General features: G+C 39.5%; 1 protein-coding gene across 2 annotated transcripts in view; it reads left to right on the top strand.

Moving 5' to 3' along the window:
- The window catches only part of colec12 (collectin sub-family member 12), a 148,046-nt gene extending 130,150 nt beyond the window's left edge, over positions 1-17,896 (top strand). For both annotated transcript variants that reach the window (XM_073043581.1, XM_073043572.1), the window contains exons 7-10: positions 7,562-7,698; positions 9,895-10,004; positions 12,940-13,082; positions 16,349-17,896. In XM_073043581.1, the coding sequence (XP_072899682.1) occupies positions 7,562-7,698; positions 9,895-10,004; positions 12,940-13,082; positions 16,349-16,365 (407 nt within the window). In that variant the 3' untranslated portion in view covers positions 16,366-17,896. The remainder of the gene's footprint in view (positions 1-7,561; positions 7,699-9,894; positions 10,005-12,939; positions 13,083-16,348) is intronic.
- Positions 17,897-19,224: the final 1,328 nt, after the last annotated feature.

The raw sequence follows: 19,224 nt of genomic DNA, 5'->3' as shown, positions 1-19,224 counted from the left end.
TCTTTCATCCATTTAAGAGTTCCTTAAAAGTCCTTAATGTATCTGGTGTTGGGAAATGAACCTGGTCAGGTGTCAGATCTCACAGTGGGAGAGCATTTTGGAGATAGTGATCATAATTCTATCTCCTTTACAATAGCATAGGAGAGAGATAGGAACAGACAAGTTAGAAAAATGTTTAATTGGAGTTACAGAAATTACGAGGCTATCAGGCAGGAAATTGGGAGCTTAAATTGGGAACAGATGTTCTCAGGGAAAAGAACGGAAGAAATGTGGCAGATGTTCAGGGGATATTTGTGTGGAGTTCTGCATAGATATGTTCCATTGAGACAGGGAAGTTATGGTAAGGTACAGGAACCGTGGTGTACAAAGGCTGTAGTAAATCTAGTCAAGAAGAAAAGAAAAGCTTCCAAAAGATTCAGAGAGTTAGGAAATGTTAGGGATCTGGAAGATTATAAGGCTAACAGGAAGGAGCTTAAAAAGGAAATTAGGAGAGCCCAGATGGGGTCATGAGAAGGCCTTGGCAAGCAGGATTAAGGAAAACCCCAAGGCATTTTACAAGTATGTGAAGAGCAAGAGGATAAGACGTGAAAGAATAGGACCTATCAAGTGTGACAGTGGGGAAAGTGTGTATAGAACCGGAGGAAATAGCAGGTAAATAGTAGGTAAAAATACTTTACTTCAGTATTCACTATGGAAAAGGATCTTGGTGATTCTAGTGCAGACTTGCAGAAGACTGAAAAGCTTGAGCATGTTGATATTAAGAAAGAGGATGTGCTGGAGCTTTTGGACAGCATCAAGTGGATAACTCGCCGGGACCAGATGAGATGTACCCCAGGCTACTGTGGGAGGAAAGGGAGGGCTGAGCCTCTGGTGATGATCTTTGAATCATCAATGGGGACGGGAGAGGTTCCAGAGGATTGGAGGATTGCGGATGTTGTTCCTTTATTCAGGAGTAGAGATAGACCAGGAAATTATAGACCAGTGAGTCTGACTTCAGTGGTTGGTAAGTTGATGGAGAAGATCCCAAGAGGCAGGACTTATGAACATTTGGAGAGGTACAATATGATTAGGAATAGTCAGCATAGCTTTGTCAAGGGCAGATCATGCCTTACAAGTCTGATTGAACTTTTTGAGGATGGTACAAAACATATTGATGAAGGAAGAGCAGTAGATGTAGTCTATATGGATTTCAGCAAGGCATTTGAAAAGGTCCCCCATGCAAGGCTTATTGAGAAAGTAAGGAGGCATGGGATCCAAGGGGACATTGCTTTGTGGATCCAGAACTGGCTTGCCCACAGAAGGCAAAGAGTGGTTGTAGACGGGACATATTCTGCATGGAGATCGTTGACCAGTGGTGTGCCTCAGGGATCTGTTCTGGGACCCTTACTCTTCGTGATTTTTTATAAGTGACCTGGAAGAGGATGTGGAGGGATGGGTTAGTAAGTTTGCTGATGACACAAAGGTTGGAGGTGTTGTGGATAGTGTGAAGGGCTGTCAGAGGTTACAGCAGGACATTGATAGGATGCAAAAATGGACTGAGAAGTGGCAGATAGAGTTCAACCCAGATAAGTGTGAAGTGGTTCATTTTGGTAGGTCAAATATGATGGCAGAATATAGTATTAAAGGTAAGACTCTTGGCAATGTGGAAGATCAGATGGATCTTGGGGTCCGAGTCCATAGGACACTCAAAGCAGCTGCGCAGGTTGAGGCTGTGGTTAAGAAGGCATACGGTGTATTGGCCTTCATTAATCGTGGAATTGAATTTAGGAGCTGAGAGGTAATGTTGCAACTATATAGGACCCTAGTTAGACCCCACTTAGAGTATTGTGCTCAGTTCTGGTCGCCTCACTACAGGAAGGATGTTGAAGCCATAGAAAGGGTGCAGAGGAGATTTACAAGGATGTTGCCTGGATTGAGGAGCATGCCTTATGAGAATAGGTTGAGTGAACTCAGCCTTTTCTCCTTGGAGTGACGCAGGATGAGAGGTGACCTGATAGAGGTGTATAAGATGATGCAAGGCATTGATCGTGTGGATAGTCAGAAGCTTTTTCCCAGCGCTGAAATGGTTGCCACAAGAGGACACAGGTTTAAGCTGCTGGGGAGTAGGTACAGAGGTGATGTCAGGGGTGAGTTTTTTACTCAAAGAGTGGTGAGTGTGTGGAATGGGCTGCCAGCAATGGTGATGGAGGCTGATACTATAGGGTCTTTTAAGAGACTTTTGGATAGGTACATGGAGCTTAGAAAAATAGAGGGCTATGGGTAAGCCTAGTAATTTCTGAGGTAGGGACATGTTCGGCACAACTTTGTGGGCCGAAGGGCCTGTATTGTGCTGTAGGTTTTCTGTGTTTCAAAGTATCTGCCATCGCTGACTGCATGTTCCATGCATCCACAACTCTCAATGTAATTAAAATTATGTCTAACATCCCCCCCCCCCCACAATATCTTACTCCAGTCACCTTAATATTATGCCCCTCGAATGCCCATTTCCACCCTGGTGAAAAAGTCTCTGGCTGTCCACTCAGTCTAAGCCTTTTATCACCTTATCCACCTCTATCAAGTCACCTCTGATCATGAGGAGCAATGCCTCATATTCCATCTGAATAGTCTTCAAACGTACAGCCTGAACATTGATTTCTCTACCTTCTGATAATTCCAATTCTCGTATCCCTCTTACCTCTTCTCTTTTCCTCTTCTGCTGGCTCCTCCCTCTGGTGACCTTCCTGATTCTCTTTCTCCCATGGTTCAATCTCCTCTCCTATCAGATTTCGTCTTCATGAGCCCTTACGTTTTCCAGCTATCATCTCTCAACTCTGTCCCCCATCAACCCACCTTCTCCTTCACCTGGTCTCACCTATCACTTGCCAGCTTGTACTTCTTCCCTATCCTCACTTTCTTATTCTGGCTTTTGTCCCACACCTTTCCAGTCCTGATGAAGAGTCTCGACCTGAAATGTCAACTGTTTATTCCCCTCCATCAATGCTGTTTGACCTGCTGAGTTCCTCCAGCATTTTGTGTTTGTTGCTCTGGATTTTTCAACATCTACAGAACCTCTTGTGTTTATCACATCTCATCTCATCCTCCTTTGCTCTCCTCTGCACCAGAACACTCCCCGCCTGGCATCCATTGGATGACAAACTTAATTATTGAATTATTGAAGTGATCATTTCACAGCCTTTAATAAAGGAAGGATAGTCTTAGAGACTTGTCTTGAAGGCAGTCTTGCAACACAGTCTTTATACTTTCTCACTTTGAAAATGCCAGCCACGATGATGTTCCTTGTGGGGATCAGCAAGAAATACTGGGCCTGTTAACCATGAGAAGAGGGTGAGCTGATTAGCTTGGAGCCCTCTTGTGGCATGATCAGCCAAGTGCAGATCAGTAGAAACATAATTCCATTGGCTCTTCTGGGTTGAACACATGACACATTGGATCCTATTATGTACTGTATATAAATGTCAAATCTTCTTGTTTAATTAAATATATAACTGAGTACGACCTTCCTGTTGGTAAAGAACTATTTGCCATTTCAAAGGTTAGAACAGCAGCACCAAGTTCAAGCTTAACCCTGGTTTGGAAGCAAGGATGCCAGGATGAATCCAATTTCACTATATCTAGCAGGTATACAACAGCAACAATAGCTTTAGCTGATGCATCACAGAAGAGGCAGGCCTCTTCCCTTTGAGCTGTAGGTAGAGGAATTGTTAATGTAGGTTCTTGGAGTCTTCAAACCTTTAAAATCCTGACGGGACGAACACCTCTCCTGCCACCGCTCATGTTTCCCTTTCTCTGAGTAGGACATCCCATCTACAAGTATCTAAGGCCAACTCTCTTAATGTGAAGCGTTCCTGGATACCAACTGGAGCGGCAAATGCAAAATAGTCGAATAGGATGTTGCTATTCAAGAGCATGTCATGATATGTTGCGTCTCCCACTATCAGCAACTTAGTGCTGACAATAAGGTCCCATCCAAGGCCTAGACTGCTCTGCATAGGAGGGAGGTCCTATCCAAGATCAAGATCCTGTAGACCTTTGGCCAGATCTTCAGATGGAAAATGTTGCATGACGTCAGCACTGTTGGATATGATGTTATGCAGTCTGAGATGAGACTAAGCCAACAAGACTTGCTCTGCTTTCAGCATGCCGATTGCTTCTTCTGCACTAGGAAATGACTTAATGCTATTGTCCACATAGAAATTCCTTTCTATGTACCTGTGTGATTCAGTCCCAAAGTCCTTCTTTCCCTTGATACCTGTCTCTTAAGGTCATAGATTGCAGCAGCTGACAAGGGACAGTTACCAATACATGAACTCTCATGTGGTACTCCAGAATCTCATTATCCAGTTGGTGGTCATGAAACCACAAGAATCTGAGGTAGTCTCAATGATCCCCTCTCACTGGGAAGCTATGTACTGATGTCTGCCGTCACTACTATATTAGACTCAGTTCTGAAATGCATGGGGTCTTGGGCAGACTGTTGGTGAGGTCTAGATCCTGCAAGAGCACATTGTTCAGTCATATGCACTTGTTATTTTGCTCAGGATGTACTTTCAGGTAAATGGTACTAGACATTTTTTAAGCAGTATTTACCTTGAAAGCCTTTTCCACCTACCTCTGTGCAAGAGGAATTAACTAAGGGGTGATGTGTCTTATGAACCAGGCGTTGTCTGGCTTTCATTATATAGTCTTCTGCTTTAGTTTAGTTGATCATGATAGGGGTTTTGGTTTTCCAATCTTTTGCTGGAGACCTCTCTTTGAATGATATTTTACTGGAAGTTGAGAGCATGAAACTAGGATCATTTCACACCTGCATGGCAGCAGACGAATTCTACAAAGAATGAAAATGGTGGATAGTGGGCAAAAGGCTTTGTTTTGTATTTGAAACCTTCAGTTATCTAATGTTCTTGCCTGTTGTTCAGAAGTTTCTACACTAGGGTTCATTCCTCTTGCAGTATCCCAAAAACAAACTCAGTCCTAGTAGGTAACCCTTGTTTTTTGTGGCTTCCAGTTCCAACAACAGGTTTGCAAGCTCCAGTTCTTTGTGTGAGTGCTTTGGAAAATTATCAAGTCTGCTGAAGAGAGATTCTTTGACTTCCTCTGAACAGCCATAGAACTTGTTCAGCCTCTGCCACTGCATTGTAAACTGATAGCTGGAATATTAATGTGCACTGCCCTAGCCTTTCCTGCATGTTGCAGAGATCCCTGTCAAGCCACTTACAGAAAAGGTCTAGCTCCTCACTAAGTTTGAGACTTAGTACTTCCACAGCATTGCTAAAAGCTTGACTTCCAGGACAGACTGGCGTCAAACACTTTTAGTCCTGCTGTGACTCAGTCTCTATGAGCCAGATACCAAGCCAAATCTAATGCACCTGCAGCTCCTGAATGAGGGCATTGTGAAGACTGCTTTGCCAAATGTACGTCCTGGGATGGATGGGAGTTCGGTCTGTCTGTGTTTGTGCAGATGGGATTGGCATCAGCAGCAACTCTTGACTGAAGTCTTTGCTGTGATGAAACTACAGAAGGAGGAGCTGTGGGTTATTGCTGCTGTAGACTTAATTGTCAATACCTGGACTATGTGAAAGGCATATTGGCTCTGTGTTGCGGGCAGCTTCTCCTTGTAGAGATAGGGCACTGTCTTTTTCATAGCCAAAATGCACTGGACATTTTCTTCAGTAAGATGAATTGGCTGTAAGCTGCTCTCATTCTTTCACTTTGGCTCATGCGCGGGCTTGTGCTGTAGCTATGCTAGTTGTGGATTCATTCAAGATGCACCACATTCTGACCTCACTTCCAGGTCTTGGCGATCAACATTGATCAAACAGAAAGCTGACATTATTGTATAAGGCATTCAGCCATGTCCCCAGTCCATGGGCAATGCGTTTGAAGATGAGTTATCTTTTTATATACAGAGCTATGAAGAGAGTTAAACACCCTCTCAAAAATCACCCGAGGCAGGAAAATTCTTCACAGTTTTAAATAAGACCTTACTTGTGAAACAGCAGAAAGTTAAGCAAGATACATATCAAATTGAATACGGAATATTTGCATGCCTGAATATACTAATACTGTCAATTATTATTGCAATCGGTGTTAACCAAGGTAATACACACACAACACTCCATAACTATGCCGTGTAAATGAGTAAACTTGTGGCGCAACAATACTTAATTACAACAAATGCTAAATATAATATTTTCTTCAAAATACATCTCCTAAATGTTTACCAATATTAGCAAATATTTAATACTCATGGATATTACTCTTAAAGGGAAGATGGAGATAGGTGGAAAGACAAAACCCAAATTAATCTATGCAGGAAATGATATAAAAACAGATTATGTACTGGAAATGATGATTATACAAAACAATTTGCATACAAAATGAATTGCACCTACAGAGGCCAGAACAAGAGCATATGACATAAATTTACTATAAGTTACAATAAATATAAAATAAATAGGTACTGCAAAAGAGGAATAATAAGGATGTATTCTTGAGTTTATGGATCATACCGATGACAGAGGAGAAGATGCTGTTCCTAAAACTTTTGAGTGTGCATCTTGTATCTCCTCCCCAATGGTAGTAATGAAAGAAGGAATATCCTGGCCGTCTTCTTGAGGCACTGTGCTTTGAAGATGCCCTTCATGGTGGGGAGGCTTGTACCCAAGATAAAGTTGGCAGAGTCTATTATCCTCTGCAGCCTCATCCAATCTTGTGCATTGGAGCCTCTATACCAAGCAGTGATGCAACCAGTCAAAATGCTCTCCACCATATACCTGTAGAGTCTTTGGTGACATATCAAATCTCCTCAAGCTCCCAATGAAGTATGCTGCTGGTGTAACTTCTTCATGATTGTTTCAATATATTGGGTGCAGGATAGATCTTCAACAATTTTCAAAGTTTGCATGTGGCAACATGAATAGTACATATAAAAATAATTTATAAGCAAAGTAAAAAGAAAGTTCCTGTCTAAAACAGTACAGAAAGGTCGTGATTTTCTTACATGACCTTTTATTTCAGTAGCAGAGTAAATATTGGGTGAAAAACTGAAGTTGAGAGTAGCATTTTTCCAGTGAGACCTACTGAGATGATGGGATGGGTGAATGCTTCTTGAAGTGGACATTGTGACGGTCTAACAATGGCATGAATTTATGTAGTCTCAATATTTTTAGTGATAGGGCAATATTTCCCTTACCTGGCTCAAATAAGATACTTTACTCATGGTTGCTAATTTTGAAAGATTGAACAAGTTACATCAATGCAATAGGAATATATCTCTGGGCTTTCTGTGGCCTATCTACTCAGAAGTAGGAGTACCATTATGGTAAGTGTTTTTGGGCAGAAGAGAGGGAACAAGGACTTGAAATTCAACCTTATTGGGTAACACTAAATGTATTTCTATAGCCTGCATGAGAAGTTTGGTTCTGCATCTGTAAAGTACAATAGAAAATATTCTCCTCATTAAACCATATTCATCTTTATGAACACTGAATAAAATAAAATTTTTATTTGTTACACTTTCTTGTACAGCTTTACTAAATTCATTCTCTGTGGTTTTTTACAGGTTGCCCATTTAATTGGAGGAGGTTTAAGGATAAATGTTATTATTTCTCCAATAATCCAGTTCAATTTAGAGATGCAAGTAATCTATGCAGAACTATGTCATCCAACCTGATTATAATTAATAACCAAGAAGAACAGGTACTGAAATAATCTTAACATTAAATATTTCATTGTTACTTTCTTCAGATGTGATAAAGACGACATTTCCTTCAGCATAGAAGATTAAGATATATTTGGTTAATTACATTATTTTGAATCTTTGCACTTTGGGTTCAAATGAAATTAACACACAAATTTTAAAAGTTGTCCATATTTAATATATACAATAAAAATAATACACAGAATTTGCAATATTTATTGCCCTGGCTACTGAGAGTTACCCTAACATTTCAACTCTACAAATGAGCAACATTACCAAGAAAAAACAGTTTAGATGCTACAGTATGTATTCCTTTCTTCTGAGTCTTGATTTATTACTCTCAATTTCATTCCTATTCAAGTCTTAATAAGCAAAATATTAAAGCATGTAAAACTGCATGTAAAATTAAAGAACACTAATCTCATAGTTACCATGGGATCACAGTAGCAAGGCCTTCTGGTTCTGATCTGACCAAATAATCTGTATATGTAGGTAAATATGCCTTCACACTTTGCTGATCAAGGCAGAAAATCTGACATGTGCCCTTGATTGAAATTGGGTAGGTTTAGCCATGCCCATTCTCCTCATTCCACAGCCATATCAATTTAATTTAAAAAGTCTATTCAAAAGAGATCATTCCGCAGAATAATGTTGAAGCTGGGGAACATAGCCCACTGCCAGACTGGGAGGTAATTGTGCTTTTTATGTTCTATAATTATGTAGTCAAAACTGAAGTTAAGAGATAATAGTTGAATTCTGTGTGCTCCTAAATAACAAGGGTCTAAATATGGATTTCCATGCATTGTTACCAGATTTAATGAAAGGTTCAAAAGTCTACTTTTAATCTGGAATCTGGGTTTGAAAAATGAAAACATCAATTAATCTTGATAAAGATGACCATGAAAACCACTGGGTTATTATTAAAACTCATATTGTTCATTTACGACCTTCAGGAAGAAATTCATATGATCCTTACTGAGTCTGGGTTGTGTGTGACTCCAGACCCATTTCATGTGGTTGATACTGAAATGCCCTCCAAGTGACTCAGCATGGTTTTTAATAAAACATAATTTTTAAAAAAAACTTGATAAATATTCTGGCATCAATCTATGTATTGAATATGGCCATGATGAAGTCACTCATAGCCAAGTCATTATTGACTTTGTCAGGATTTGCAAAGTACTCCTTGCAAATATTTTGTGACTGGTATCTAAAATATGAGAAATGTCCCAAGGACTAGTTAAGCAACACCCTTGGAATGATACACCTCGAAATGGTACAAAATGTATACTGGTGAGGGAAATTCAATGTCTATTGCCAAAAGTTGCTTAGTAGGACCATCATAGAGTAAGTTGGCAGAGTCCTGTAGAATGTAACTACAGACTGAGTGTACGGCAGACAGTGAGTAAGCCAACATGACAGATAATCTCCTTGACATTGTCCTCACCAATCTACCTGCATTGGTAGAAGTGACCACGTTGTATCTCACTGCAAATATATATTCATGAGACATGGACATACTTACCATTTTGTTTTCCAATTTTGTCACCATTCTTTCTTTTGTCCCTCTGTGTAATAGATCCATTCATACTGAGCATGATGGTAATGTCTGACTGGTGGCAGTAATAGTGTACTTAATCCAACAGTATTTAACAATACTCCAATTTTTGTAGGTTTTCAATATCACTGGCTTTTCATATCAGTCTGTCAATATTTGTAAGTGCAACTGAAGACACTGAATAGCTCTTGTTACATTCTACTTTAACAATATATATTGAGGACATGAAGCATAACTTTGAGGGCAATGAAGTAATTCTGATCATCCTGAAAAGATTATACAATATTTAGGAAAATACTGAGAATTTTGGGCAATTTTTATGATGTTTTGCAATGTACGTATTTATTTACAGGCAGCCACTGTATTATTGGTGAGTTGTGTTCCTGGAAGACGGTCTGTATTGCAACTTTCTGTAATGTAAAGCTGTGTCATCTGCACAAGAATCATGAATGGGAGTTTAAAAGAGATTGTGTTATCTTTTCACATAAATTGATGAAAGTGAAATTTATTCCATCTATCAAACTTTTGTGTATTAATTTGTGAATTCTATGAAGGGGAATTTCTGTTGTCCTAAATGGCTGTGACGCAGGGGTTGACTGCATCGATATCACTAACAATTGTTGTATTCATATTACAGCAATGGGTGAGAAAACAAATTAATGCCGTATTTTACTACTGGATTGGTCTGACAGATTTGAAGGAGCATGATGTGTGGAGATGGGTCGATGGGACTGTTGCACAGTACACGTATGTATATGGTGTCTATAAAATCGAAAACTGCTAAGTGCCAAGAACAAATTATATATTCATGTAAATTTAATTGTAGGTTTTGTTCCACCTAAAATTAAATTTTGGCTTAAGATAGTCATGCCATATACCACAATCTTACTCAGTTAAAAAAATAAATGGGTCAACATTTTAAGCAGTGAGTTCTGAAGCAAACCAGTAAATTTACAAGGTCTGTACCATTGGCTGAATCTGGGCACCATGGTAGCATAGTGGTTAGTGTGATGCTGTTACAACTTGGGGCGTTCCAGAGCTTGGAGTTCAATTCTGACATTGTTCTGTAAGGAATCTCTGTATGTCGTCCACGTGGAATGCGTGTGTTTTCCCTGGGTGCTCCGGTTTCCTCCTACAGTCTGAAGACGTACCTGGTAGGTCAATTGGTCATTGTAAATTGTCCTGTGATTAGGTTGGAGTTAATCAGGGTTGCGGGATTGTTGGGATAGCATGGCTTGATGGGCCAGAAGGGCCTACTCCACACTGTATCACTAAACAAGTAAGTAAACATGCAGCTGACTGACATTTGCTGTAAGTTCCCAGTAGGTGTTAGCTGCTCTGTGGTCCCCTAGCATTGTCAATCTTATTAAATGACTCCACGAGACAGGAAAGTTGATCTCTGATGTGCCCTGAGTTGCTGGCTAATGTTACTGATACTATGAGCCACAGAATTATAGTGATATACAACCTTCACCCTACTGAGTCCATGCTGAGCACTTACATGTAAATCTACATTAACCCTCAGGAACTTAAGGTTCTGAATGGCACCCTGAATGCTGCTTAATTTTGAGTAGTCAGGTCTAGGGATTCCTACAATATATTGGGGATATTACATTCTTTCAAGGAGGCTTTGAAAATCTCTTTTAATCGTTTCTTCTCTCCAGCTGATAATTTCTTGCCTTACTGGGGCTTAGGAGTCTGCTGTTGAGTATACAGTTCAAGTGACTTGCCCACAGGAGTTAGCTGAGTGTGAATGAGGCTGTAGTACTGGAGAGATTTTGGTTTAGTTATCTTGCCAGTGGACTTGGAGGCTTTTTGTAATGGGAGTAGTAATAATGTCTTTACAGCACTTTAAGATGACTAATACACGTAGGTATTGAGTCAGAAGCATAGAAGACTCACTGCTAACTGGTAGAACATCAAATTTGTGCCAGATTTGAGGTTTTTATCTTTAAATGCTCTTCCACAGACAACCAGAGGCTGTGCTGGCACACTAAAGATGATTATGAACTATGTCACGGAGAGATGGTTTCTAAATTATGAGTAGCAGTCCATGTTTAGCAAGGTCAAGGTTACTAGGACAGTGACATACAGAGGAGGTAGAATTCTGGAGGACCTTGTAACTGTTCAGTGTAAGACCCACTTAAGTGCTTCAGTAGACAAATACATGATGACTCCCTCAGGTCTGTGCAAGAATTAAAAGCATAATCTGTATACTGCAGGCTAGTTACTAAAGTTGGGCTATCCTAGGTTCTGAAGGGAAGGCAATGTAGGTTGAAAAGATTTCCATTTTTCTTGTAAAGTAATTCAGAAGAATGTTTACTGGAAATGAAGTCCACCAGAACAACACAAAAGATGGTCAAAATGTTGAGGCATTAACTCAGCACGCATCATTCCACAAAAATATCATCCTCAAGATTTGGTCTCCTAAACCACCTGAAAGAACTACTGAAGTGGTAACAACGAAAACCCTTGGACATTTTAACTGTTATCCAAACACCTCAACCCATTCTTCAATCTCAAACTTGCTTCTTTCCTTTTTCTTTCTGTTCCTGGTTAGAATTGAGGGTGATGGAGAACTGGCAAAGAGGAGTGAGGTCATCACAGGACACGTTTGAGGGGCCAAGTGGACTAAAGAACAAAGAACAATACAGCACAGTACAGGACCTTCGGCCCACAATGTTGTGCCAACCCTTAAACCCTGCCTCCCATATAACCCCCCACCTTAAATTCCTCCATGTACCTGTCTAGTAGTCTCTTAAATTTCTCTAGTGTATCTGCCTCCACCACTGACTCAGGCAGTGCTCATGCTCCTTTCCAAAAGCCCAGTCTCTCAGACTTGTCAGATTTCAGGCAGAAAATACAAATGTGGCCTTTCCATTAAACTTTGGCAAACCTCTACAATTTCCTAATCCACTCTCTGCCATCCCCACCCCACTCCCAAAATTAACCCCTCCTCCCCTGCTCCCTGAAGATATTATGATTATTGTTATGGTTAGATTGATCCAACAATCAACTTGCATTCACAATGCTTAAAACCCTTCATACAGCTTTTGTAAATTAGGCACTTTGTATTGATAATAAATACATGCCCTATTATTTTCAAATAGATGCTAAGAGTGGTTTAAATACATGCTCCAAACACTTAGAACTTATTGTCTTTAATTAGCAACTCACCTAGACCTGTTTGATATCAGATTACTGTACTAATTCCACATACTGTAATTGGGTTGGGGTTAATCGGGGTTGTATTATTGCTGAGTTGCGTTGCTGGAAAATGGGAACACGACTCACCAATAATATACATAGAGGCATCACAGTTGGAAGTAGAGCTCGCACAATGCTCTACAGCACTAGCAGAAAGATTAGATTAGATTTCAATTTCCACCACTGTCTGTAAGGAGTCTGTACATTCGTCCCGTGGGTTTCCTCTGGTGCTCCAGTTTCTTCCCATATTCCAAAGATGTACGGCTAGGGTTAGTAGTTGTGGGTATGCTATTGTTGACACTTCCCGGATGACCAGCACAATCCTTGCTTATTTGATTTGATGCCAACATGTATTTCTCTGTATGCTTTGATATACATGTGACAAACAAAGTTAATCTTAAAGATCTTAATACATACTTACATACAAGTACTTAGTTCAGCATATTCAGTTGTATTAATATTTATTCTATACAAGAAACTGGAGGCAAGGACAGCCTGATAACTGGCAGCTGGAAGGATTAACAGAAGATTGTGTTGGCCTTACTAAGAATGCATTATGGAATGACTTCTTCTGCACAGACCCAAATCGTGTGATTTGTGAGAAGAATGCTGACGAAGGTGAGTTATTGTAATGTTATTATTTCAATGCTATTTTAACATTTATGTTCATAACATCATTTCATTACGAATGCACGCCAACTATTTATATTTTTCTGCCCATTGTTTTAATAGAATGAAAACCAGTGGTAGTTTGTTCGTAATTTCCAGATATGAATAGTGGCCAGGAAAGATCCCTGCCAATTAAAATAGAGGCTGTCTGTACCTAGATTCCAAAATACAATTTCTTAGAGTCAGATATACAGAAAACCATAGAAATCCAACTTAATGTAAATTCTCCCATAAATTTTTAAAGCCTTTTTCAAGATATAATAATAATAAAATGTTTTGTGGTATTCATTAATGGTTGGATACAGTATGTTCTATTAGTTAAATTATGGAAAGTGTTGGGGTGAATATTCAATAAAATGGAAAAGTTATACGAAGAAAGTGCAAGTCCCACAATACGTACAATATAGATAGCTCTAGAAAACAGGTGTTTCTGACTTACAAAAAAATGGGAACGGATCTCTTATGTAATCTGAGGACTGTCTGTACAAGGGTCACAAATATAAGGTTTGAACAAATAAGAACGTTGCAACAAATATTAAAAAACTAAGATTTAAGGCCAATGCCAAGTTTCACTCATATATCCGTATAACTATATCATCTTCACCTTGGTTGGCATCCATCTGACTCGAAGGATGATGGGTGATGATCGCCATCATCATCACAAGCCTGGGCGTAAGGTATGGAGATCCTGAGATGCCCAGTCATCAAGATCCCCTTCTTGACCTCACCAATGTAGTTCAAAGGAAAGCTTATGAAGCAATACTTTTGGCACCAGTTTGGCTGCAGGAGCTGCCAGAAGGATGTTTAGTGACAACAGACACCTTAGGGGCTCCACTACAGATCTGCTGTCTGGATTTACTCCCGTAGCCTTTGTCTCTCCTGAGGCTGCCCACAAGGCAGTAGGGCTACTTGCCATTAGCTGGGGATCTGGTTCACGAGCACGAGGAAGTGTCCACACATCGGTGGGCCTGCGTGCTACATATGCAGGGTCCAGACCTCTTCACCTTAATGCCTAGAATAAATCTTGTTTATCATCATCATCATCATGTGCCATACTCTGCCAGAGCCTTGGCGACCACTTTCTTCCACTGCGATCTGTCAGCAGTCAAACCTCTTGCATCTCTGGTGGTGAGGCTGGTCCACTTCTTGATGTTGTCGATCCAGGTTGTCCTCCGTCTGCCTCAGGAGCAGCTTCCTTCTACTCTGCTTTCAAGCACAGTGCATTCCAGTGTGTCATCAGTTCTTGAGATGTGTCCAAAATAACAAAGTTTCCTTTGGATAATGGTTTCCAGAAGTATTGGTTTCATGCAATCTTTTCTAGGATGAAATTGTTGGATCTTCTTTCAATGTATGATACCCTGAGGATCCGTCTGTATGTCCACATCTCAAATGCTGTCAACTTCTTTTCATCAGCTGCTTTTAGGGTCCATGTTTCACGGCCATATAGGGTTACTGGCCAGACAAGACTCTTGAGGAGGTGTATCTTGGTGTCAGTGCTCAAAGATCTATCTTTCCAGACGTTCCAGAGTTTGGTAGTGCTTGTGCGTGCCATTGCTAGCCTTCACCTTATTTCCTTGCTGCATTTGTTTGTGTCATTTAGTTCTGCACCAAGGTATATAAAGGAGGACGCTTTTTTGATCTTGCCGTTTCCGATGTAGATGTCAGCTTGAATTGCAGTTTTGCTTATCACCATTACTTTGGTCTTTTTGCCATTTATCAGCAATCCAAATTCAGAAGAGACTTTTGCAACATTATTAAGTAGTGCTTGTAGGTCTTCTTCTTGTTTATACTGATGCTAATTTAGTGTGTCTGAAGTGTCTTAAATATTCTGAATATCAGAAAAAAACCTGGATATTTATTAGGGAACAAGAATACTGCAATTGCTAAGTATAGTGAAAGAATAGACCAAGAATATATAGAACCTACTGAAAACATCACATACTTATTTTGTTTCTCACCTGGAAGTCACCCAAATTGACATTCCTGCTATTGGCCAAGTCAGTTAATCCATAGCCAGGATCTTTGAATCTGGTCTTTTTCAATATGGAGTCAGTATGAGAAAGTTCAAAGATCACAATGAAAGATAGCAAAATGCCATTATTGCAATTGGAAAGATCCCTAATAAAGGCCAATATTGCTTCTGATCCACAAGAACTGTTCCACTGGACTCTCAAGGAATGCTGAAAATTGCACATTATATGGAATAAATCTGCTATTCTCAAGTAAATGTGCAAATTATGCTCCAGATCTCAAGACAGGATTATTAGATTAAAATCTTACACTGGGATTATGGGAACTATTAAATAATCAGCTATGGTTCAACTGAAATAGTTAACAATTTTCACCTAAGGGTTATGTTCAAGTCCAATTCAAAGACACGATCACATAAATCTTGGTTGATATCTCATTTAGTGCAGTATTCACCTTCTGGTTGAGATATGAAACAAGTTTCTTTCTATTCTAATAATCCTTCTCAGAATAAATGGTCCAACATTTGAAACTAGAATATGGAGAAATATATTTACACAGAAATCTGTAATTCTGTGTGTAAAAACAAAAAGAAAACTGCACATCTTTGGAATTCTCTCCCTCAGTTACATAGTTTATTCAAGGCTTAGTTAGCAGACAGAGGCTACGAAGATCAAGTTAGAAAATAAACTTTTGGCTGAGGTTTAGCACAAATTTATTGAATGGCAAAGCAAGGTCTAAAAGCTGAGTGACCAACTAACCACTGCTTCTGTTTCATATCTTACTATGTAATAAAACTATCTATTACAAACAATTAACAGGTACAATTTGAGGTCAGGTTCAACATTTTCTGTTATTCCCCATTAACCCTCTCAGCTGGGTATATTGTTGTTTCATATGGCATTCACACTTCCAACTAAGGTATAGCCCGGGAGGGGCAGACACTAGTCTGTCCATTTGGAAGTTGGGGTATATATGATCCTTTGACACTCTTCCAAGAGACAGCAGAATTTACTTCAAGCTCTCTAGACAGTATTTGCTGTCAACATCAGAGAAACAGTTTTTCAGATTATGATCTTACAGTTGTTCCAGGGAGCTTGATATAGGCATGCTGATTACCACAAGTTCTTGATTACAATATTGCTTACAGTTCAAAATTACAAACAGAATTGGAGAACACTTTTCATGTTATAGGTTATGTGTCTATTTAAGCTATCTTTTTAATGATTAGTCTTTTAACTTTGCAGATCAGCTTTCTGAGTGATTGTCCTGAAGACTACAGTCAGACTACTTTGTGGACCGTATTGGAGGTGGACTTCAGCTTCAGGTCCCTGATAAACAAAGGAAGCTTCTGAAATGGAGTTAGACAACATCTACTAACCTAACTTTCCAAGCATTGTTTCCTCATACTGATGCTGGGACGTAAAATTATGACAATCCTTAACTTTTAAAGTTAGCCTGAAACTTTATTCTGTAAAGAATAACTATTTTTTGATAACAATCATTGTTTATTACAAGTAAAATTGGCAAGAAAATATATTACAGAGTCCATATGAACCCATTTTTATTTTATTTTCCATGAATGCCTATGTCAAGATAAAATGTATGTTAAACACATCTTGAAAATTATTTACAGTTCTGCTTACAAAGCTTTCTTGTTTTTCAGGAAAATTTCTACGGAACATTCTGTGTCTAGTTTACAATGCAATCAAGGAATTATTATTCAACTGTTATGTCAGAAAATCAAAGATCGAATCTTTCTTTATTATCTTCCAGCAGTTATAAATATGGTCTGTTTTGGGGGCTTGAATTTTCAGCTTTTATTTTTGATTGGGATTGTTCTGTTATAATTTTAGTCAGTTATGATCAAAGCTTGGGAAAATCAGATTATTTTCAGTTATTAAGTGTCATGAGACAATTACATCAATTTTCAGTTTCTACATTGTAACTAAATTAGAAACAGCAATAAATAACTATTTACAAAATTGTCCATTACCCTGTGTTTTAACTAACTCTAATATTTTTTACCAACTGGCAACTTCTACTGTGTCAATGCATAATATCTAAATCTTAAAGCCATAGTCTTAAAGTGCACAGAAGTCTTTAAAAATAATTCATTGAAGCAGAGTCTGTATAGTTATTATTGTTAAAAACTGAAAACATTCAAGCCCTATCTATGTTAAGTTCTGCCGCAGTGAATAAGGCATTATTTCAGTGAAGTAGGTGGAGTTAAAGTGCTTTCATATGGGCATCCATTTTACTAAAACATTATCTCTTGGATGCAGACTTGTTAAGAAGATGCTTTAAAGTACAACTGTTGCTGTTCCAAATGGAAAGAAAAGAATACAGAACATGGAGATAACACACACACACACAAAATTCTGCAGGGACTCATCAGGCCAGGCAGCATCTCTGGAAAAAAGAACAGTCGAAGGGTCTCGGCCCGAAACGTCAACTGTACTCTTTTCCATAGATGCTGCCTGGCCTGCTGAGTCCCGCCAGCATTTTGTGTGTGCTGCTTGGATTTCCAGCATCTGCAGATTTTCTCTTGTTTATGACAGAAGATGGAGAAACATTTTGACATCAGCTGCAAGTTTTGTGCACATCACAGAAGATGTGAAGACTACTTCCTTTGTTTGCAGACAGGAAAGAAACCAGAAAGGCACATGAGCCACTGCCCACCAAAACCAGGAGAGGCTGAAGGGGAATTATAACGCCTTTGACAATGGGTCTTAATATCAGAAATGCAGAATTTCTAAAATGTTTTATCCTTTAATAAATGACAACATTTTATGATTATGAGCAGTTTCACATTTAAGTTGGCAAAGATGTTACTGCTAGTGTTACGTATCCCGTAACTGGATCACTTACCAGCAAAGATAGAGAGGTCCTCTGAAGTCTAATGGTACCATTTTTAAACGTTTTTATTTATAAAGGGGCACAAAAGTAAGGTTAATACAAACATTTAGATAACATACGTCGTCAATACTCAATCTAAAGCGCAGGTATAGTAATAATCAATCAGAAATAAGCTCTATCGTTGTCTATGGGTAATGTATATATTGTCCGCTGTATATCTGAAAGTCTCTTGCGGTCACTGCAGTTCCACCAGCTGCCGTCTTTTGTGGTGTCGCGTTGGTGCACTTTGTTAGAGAGAGAGAGATAGAGATTGAATGAAACAGTTACCCGGCGGGTTTTTTCCAACCTTTAGGAGTTCGATTCGTCGGAGTCTCGTTGGGGAATGGACGCTCACTTGTGGCCTCTCCTGTAGCTAAGCTGTTCTTTCATGGTGAGGTCGCCAATCCCAGGCAAGGAAAAGACGCACACGAACCCCACCACCGGCTGTCGCTATTAAACGCTGTCGCAGGATTTCTAGTGCGTCTGGGGGGCCGTCTTTACAACCCCTCTTTTATCTGAACTCACAGGGTCTCAGATGTCAATCAGGTTGGGATGATGCAATCTCTCTCCATCTCTCCACCCACGTTGCCCGAGGGTATACACGTAGTACAGTTCCCAATTCACAAAGGTGTCTCCACGAGACAATGACCACAGTCGCCAGCTTTTGCCTCGCCGTGAAACGAGGGACACCGCACGTATCTCTCTCTTCTCTTGGGTCATTGACCCTCCCCTTCACTAGGGCTCTTGCGATTCTCACAAAGGAGGGGGCTGGGATTATAACACTAGCAAATAAAGGTATGATTAAGAATCCCAATGCAAAATGCCACATCGGTCACAAACTCCTAGTGACCCAGAATGTAAACACTGAAGTGCAGTCCTTTCAACTATTATTTGCAAAACCTTTATCAGCATATTAACCAAACTTAGCCTTTCATAAACAAAATAGTCTTGCATCATATAGCCTGGATACATTGACTAAATATTGACTTTCATCCTATTATTTAATTCCCATTCTCTCATATTTCATAAAGATTTAATTGCAATGCTAATCCTGGTTGATTTGAAAAATGCATTTTGTGTATACCAAGATCTGAGAGCGGAAAAATACTCCTAAAGTAATGTTTTTACAACTCAAACCAATTAAATTACTGACAGTTCTACTGTAGTGCTGATACTGAGCCAATGAGTGCAATGAATGAAAACTTCCACATTGTAAGAGTGTTGC

This window comes from Hemitrygon akajei, chromosome 1 (genome assembly GCF_048418815.1).
Source record: "Hemitrygon akajei chromosome 1, sHemAka1.3, whole genome shotgun sequence".
In the NCBI taxonomy this organism is placed as follows: domain Eukaryota; kingdom Metazoa; phylum Chordata; class Chondrichthyes; order Myliobatiformes; family Dasyatidae; genus Hemitrygon; species Hemitrygon akajei.
Note: the sequence above shows the minus strand (reverse complement) of the source record. Positions and strands in the feature narration are given on the sequence as shown.